Consider the following 1939-nt stretch of genomic DNA (forward strand, 5'->3'; position numbering starts at 1 on the left):
TATATATATATATATATATATATATATATATATATATATATATATATATATATATATATATATATATATATATTAAACTAATAATATATACACACACACACACACACATATATATATATATATATATATATATATATGTTATGTGTATGTATGTATTGATCCAGCCCAGGGTTTCCGCACTTGTGGACATTCTCGCTCGCTCACTCCAATAGTGAGTTTCTTTGCAGGTGTTTGTCTACATATGCGTGCGTTGTTGTGTGCGTGTGATGATGTATTTGTATGCATAAATAGGGATGTGTAGACATTTGTGAGTGTGTTCGTGTTCGTATAGTTTCATGAGCCTTCGCCCACCTTCTATTGGTCGTATTTGCATAGTCTGAGGTCTTATTTACTTGAATTGCTTGGGTTGCGCAAATAACAAATTCGAGGTAGAGGCACACCACACCCGTGTAAAATATCGAAAACCACACATTCTTGTTGACACGCATGCCTCGACACATATGGGCACATGCACATTCATGGACATAAGACATACAGGCTTTTGGGCAGTTTCTTACGAGGCCTATGTTATTGCGCTCTCGCATACGCCAAAGACACAGACGATAATCGATCAGATAAGACTGATCTGTCCCCGATGTATCATCAATTAGATGTACGTGGGGAATGGGAGAACCAACCCCAAAGTAGTTTTTATTATCATCATCCACGGGCTCTTGATGCATATACAAAGCGCACCGAGATGCCGTTGGAAACGGTGCAGTCTGTAGTTCTTACGAGCACTCTTTTGGATAATACTTCTACCTAGTGTCCCTTGGAACCCAAACCATTTACTTCAGCCTTCGGTCTCTCACAATACAAACATTTGGTCAACATGACAAATACTCCTACCTAGTGTCCCTTGAAACCTAAACCATTTACTTCAGCCTTCAGTCTCTCACCAACACAATCGTTTGGTCAACATGACAAATACTTCTACCTAGTGTCGCTTGAAATCTAAACCATTTACTTCAGCCTTCAGTCTCTCACAACACAATCATTTGGTCAACATGACAAATACTCCTACCCAGTGTCCCTTGAAACCTAAACCATTTACTTCAGCCTGCAGTCTCTCACAATACAATCATTTGGTCAACATGATAAATACTCATACGAGTGTCCCTAGAAACCTAAACTATTTACTTCAGCCTTCAGTCTCTCACAATACAAACATTTGGTCATCAGGACAAATACTCATACTAGTGTCCCTAGAAACCTAACTGTCTACTTCAGCCTTCAGTCCTCACAGTGCAAACATTTGGTCAACAGTGCCCCGCAGAAAATGGATGGGCTCTGTAATAGCCAGATACAGCATTCAGGACAATTCACTATTTTGTCGTATTTAAGGTTTATTAAGTTTTGGGTCTGGCTTGTTCCGAACTTTCTGCCACTTTTGGCTGTAAAGCATTGCCTATGGGGCCGGAACACTTGCATGTCTTTTGCAGGACATCTAACTGCCAGCAGATAGCACGGCTCAACTAATACTGACCTAATGCAGCACTAATGCGAAACTACTCCGCACAGGGCGGGTTGGGTGCTCCGGGGATACGGGGAGGAAGGGGTGGGGCTGGTGGTAGGTATGTGTACAATTCAGACGGACAGGCCATGGCGTCCAACGGAGCACCTGGCGGGACAGGCGGCCCGGGCGGGGACGGTGGACCCGGGGCAGACGGGCGGTCAGGGCTCAGTGCATGGGTGCTGAGTGTGGCTGATGGGTATGTGGGTAGGGGTGGGTGTCTACATATGTGTATAGGGGTGTGGGTGTCTACATACGTGTATAGGGGTGTGGGTATACACATGTATGTGTGTGCGTATGCATAGGATTGTGTGCATGTACAAGGTTTATACTGGGTATGGACAGCGGAGCACCTGGCGGGACGGGTAGACGTGGTTTCATATATAT

At 43.7% G+C, this 1939-nt stretch overlaps 1 protein-coding gene across 1 annotated transcript; it reads left to right on the forward strand.

Annotated features, from left to right (window-relative positions):
- Positions 1–1539: 1539 nt before the first annotated feature.
- SARC_15049 (hypothetical protein) lies at positions 1540–1751 on the forward strand (the record flags this gene model as incomplete). The annotated part of the gene is made up of 1 exon (XM_014290821.1): positions 1540–1751. A coding segment is annotated over one exon (212 nt), but the record flags the coding sequence as incomplete, so codon positions are not given.
- Positions 1752–1939: the final 188 nt, after the last annotated feature.

This window comes from Sphaeroforma arctica (assembly GCF_001186125.1).
Source record: "Sphaeroforma arctica JP610 unplaced genomic scaffold supercont1.5528, whole genome shotgun sequence".
Classification (NCBI taxonomy): domain Eukaryota; class Ichthyosporea; order Ichthyophonida; genus Sphaeroforma; species Sphaeroforma arctica.